Raw genomic sequence first — 3,110 nt, forward strand, 5'->3', positions numbered from 1 at the left:
CATAAGTGATTAAAATGTAATCTAAGGCAAACAAGAGTGACTATTTTTGTAGTTTACCCATGTGTTATTTATATGTATTTTTTGTTTTTATTGTAAATAATTATAATTTTTTTATTTTTTTGAAAATTTATGTATTTATTGATTTTTTATATTTTTTATAAGAATATGTTTTTGAATTTTTATAATTATGTTTTTGAATTTTAGAATTGAGACTAAATTAAAAAAAGTATAAATATTAAAGTTAAACTTATTAAATCTGAACCAAATTGATAAAATGTATAAAATTGAGAATTAAATTTATTATTATACTAATAAAGTTAGAAATAAGATGAATGTATTTCACCCAAGAATAACTCAATACAAAAGGAGACTCCAAAGCAAGTTAAAACCCGGGTTTACTTGGGTCAGTAAATTATATATATATTTTATAAAGTAGAGTAGTGAGAGCACAATGAAAGGAAGGGACTGGCTTGGAGCTTTGTAAAGTAGAGATATGAAAACGTCTAAGTTTTGAAGCGCATTTTCTTTAAGGAAATAGTTAAAATTAGTTGTTAATGCCATTGATCGCAGGAAAAGGCACTGACACGGTGCTGGTAAAGACGACGACAACGAGGTTTGGGTGAGTAAGAAGAAAGGAAAATTTCAGTGGAAAAGGAAGATATAGGGAGAAAAATAAAAGAAGAAAAAATGATTAATATTTAAATGTTGAAAGTTAAATTTATATTATTACGTAAATTTTAAAACTGTTGCATCATCTCCCAATTACAAAATTAACTACTGTTAACATAATTGAACCAAAATAAGGCAAACACAATTAATTTGAGTGTTCATATTATAAATTTTATAGACGAATGAAAAAATATACAAGCAGAGTTGAATGACATGTGTAGTTTACCTATATTTTAGTTAAAATCTATAATATTATAAGTATAAATTTAGAAAAAATTTTGAACCATTATTATTTATTAGATTGTTGAGTTTGTCATTTAAATATTTTTATTTTTATAAGTTTTATCACTTTTATAAAAAATAATTGCACTAAAATATTTGGTTGAATAAATTTATAAAAATTATTATATTTATAAACAATAATTTGATTCAATTAAAAAATTTATTAAACTTTTATTAAATGAAATTATATACAAATATATAACTTAAATTTTATATTGAATTAATTTATATTTAAATTATTAAGTTTTTATTAACCAAAAAGGATAAAAATTATATTACTTTAGTTGTAAATAATAAATTTTAATTATTTATAAAATAGGTAAGTTTGTATTTCATATATAAAATTTTGTGAATAATATACTTATATAACCTATTCCAATATATTATAATTATATTAATTATATTATGAACTATAATGGTCTATTTATTCACTATTAAGAAAAGAAAAAAATGAATAGCGAATAGTTTAATTTATAATATATTATTTTTTATAGTTAGAGCAAATTCTTTAATAATTATTAGAATTATCTTTGAATAATCAAAATAATATTATGTTCATTATTTATTATTTTGAATAAATTCGTTTTGTATTAATTATATAAAAATTATATTGTAATCTCAACATGGTAAAAATGTTTTAATTATGTTTAAAAGTTTTATTATTACGAATTGTTAAAGAAATTAATATATTTTAATTATGTTCAACAATTTGAATAATAAATTTTACTTTATACTAACTACAGTAATTAAAAACAAGACAAAAATATATTATAATCTGTTAAGTATAATTAAAATGCATAAATAAAGTAATAAAGGAATTATTAAATCTATTTTGGAGCAGCTTGGAATCCTTACAAAGGTGCAATTATTGTTGGGTCCAGATTCTTTGAGACGTGATGCGGCTTCTTAATACAGAAAACTCGATACAAATTACATTGGAAATGGAGATGGTCAAGGAGGCTGATTATATGGATCCCGTGACCCCAAATTTTTGGCAGTTGGCCTGCTGCCAAACAAAGCCTCCGCCCTATCAATTCATTGAACCATCCCATATCTCCTGCTCTTTGCTTCATTAAAATAAAATTCACCCTCTTCCTCAACTCTCCCTTGATATCAAATGGGCCCTTCTTTTTTCATTTTCAATATCATTATCTCCCTAGCATTAACCTTAGTGAATGGAGATGCTGGTTTGATCCAAAAAACTTGCAAAACCACCAAGTACTATGACCTTTGTGTCTCCTCCCTCAAATCCGATCCGAGTAGCGCCAATTCGGACACAAAGGGCTTGGCTATGATCATGGTGGGAGTCGGAATGGCTAATGCCACGGCCACATCGACCCTCTTATCATCCCAATTACTTACTACCAAAAATGACACAATCATGAGGAAAGTATTGAAAGAATGCTCTGACAAGTATACCCACGCCGCCGATGCTCTTCAAGCTTCCGTTCAAGATTTCGACTCGGAGTTATATGATTATGTCTACATGCATATAATGGCAGCTGCGGACTATCCAAATGCTTGCCATAACGCGTTTAGAAGGTACCCGAGATTGGTTTATCCGCAACAAATTGCACGTAGAGAAGATGGTTTGAAGCATATTTGTGATGTGGTATTAGGCATTGTTGATCATCTTGCTTCTTAACTTTTTTGGTTTCTCAGAAATTTTCCATGCGAATAACTAGTTTTGTTTTGTTTGTGTTTATTGTTAATGCTTGAACAAAAAAGTGTGTATTGTTAATCGTTTTTTTTTTTATTTTTTGTTGTTGTTTTTTTTTTTAAATTTGGTTGCTATTTATGGCTTTGAATAATATGGAATCTAGTTTCCCAAAGTATATGGAAGCTAGGTTTTTATCTCATTATTATTGTTATTGATATAGGTTTGCCTGCTTGCAATCTTAGAGGAAAAGAAAACTGGCAAATCCATATTCGTTTGTTGGATCAAATAAAATATTTGAATTTAGATTGACATATTTAACATCAATTTTAGGTATCGTAATTCTAAAATTTGAAATTCCGATGTTAAAAATTTATTTTCAGGCCACATTTTCCTTGTCATTTTTAATTGTACATGATAATCAACCTGAGTTGTGTATATATCTTAGAGAAACATATTAAAATTACCTTTCAATCCTGGATTTTTTTATTTGTATTGACTG

General features: G+C 26.4%; 1 protein-coding gene across 1 annotated transcript; it reads left to right on the plus strand.

The window, feature by feature from the left end:
• Positions 1-1,975: 1,975 nt before the first annotated feature.
• Positions 1,976-2,804, plus strand: LOC105788083 (cell wall / vacuolar inhibitor of fructosidase 2). Its single transcript, XM_012614790.2, has one exon. The coding sequence runs from the start codon at positions 2,069-2,071 to the stop codon at positions 2,594-2,596; it is 528 nt and encodes a 175-aa protein (XP_012470244.1). The 5' UTR covers positions 1,976-2,068; the 3' UTR covers positions 2,597-2,804.
• The last annotated feature ends 306 nt before the right edge of the window (positions 2,805-3,110 follow it).

Source organism: Gossypium raimondii, chromosome 11 (assembly GCF_025698545.1).
Source record: "Gossypium raimondii isolate GPD5lz chromosome 11, ASM2569854v1, whole genome shotgun sequence".
Lineage (NCBI taxonomy): Eukaryota > Viridiplantae > Streptophyta > Magnoliopsida > Malvales > Malvaceae > Gossypium > Gossypium raimondii.

Excerpts from the sequence above, each read along its gene's own strand:
- LOC105788083 (XM_012614790.2), top strand. The coding sequence starts at position 2,069 with ATGGGCCCTTCTTTTTTCATTTTCAATATCATTATCTCCCTAGCATTA.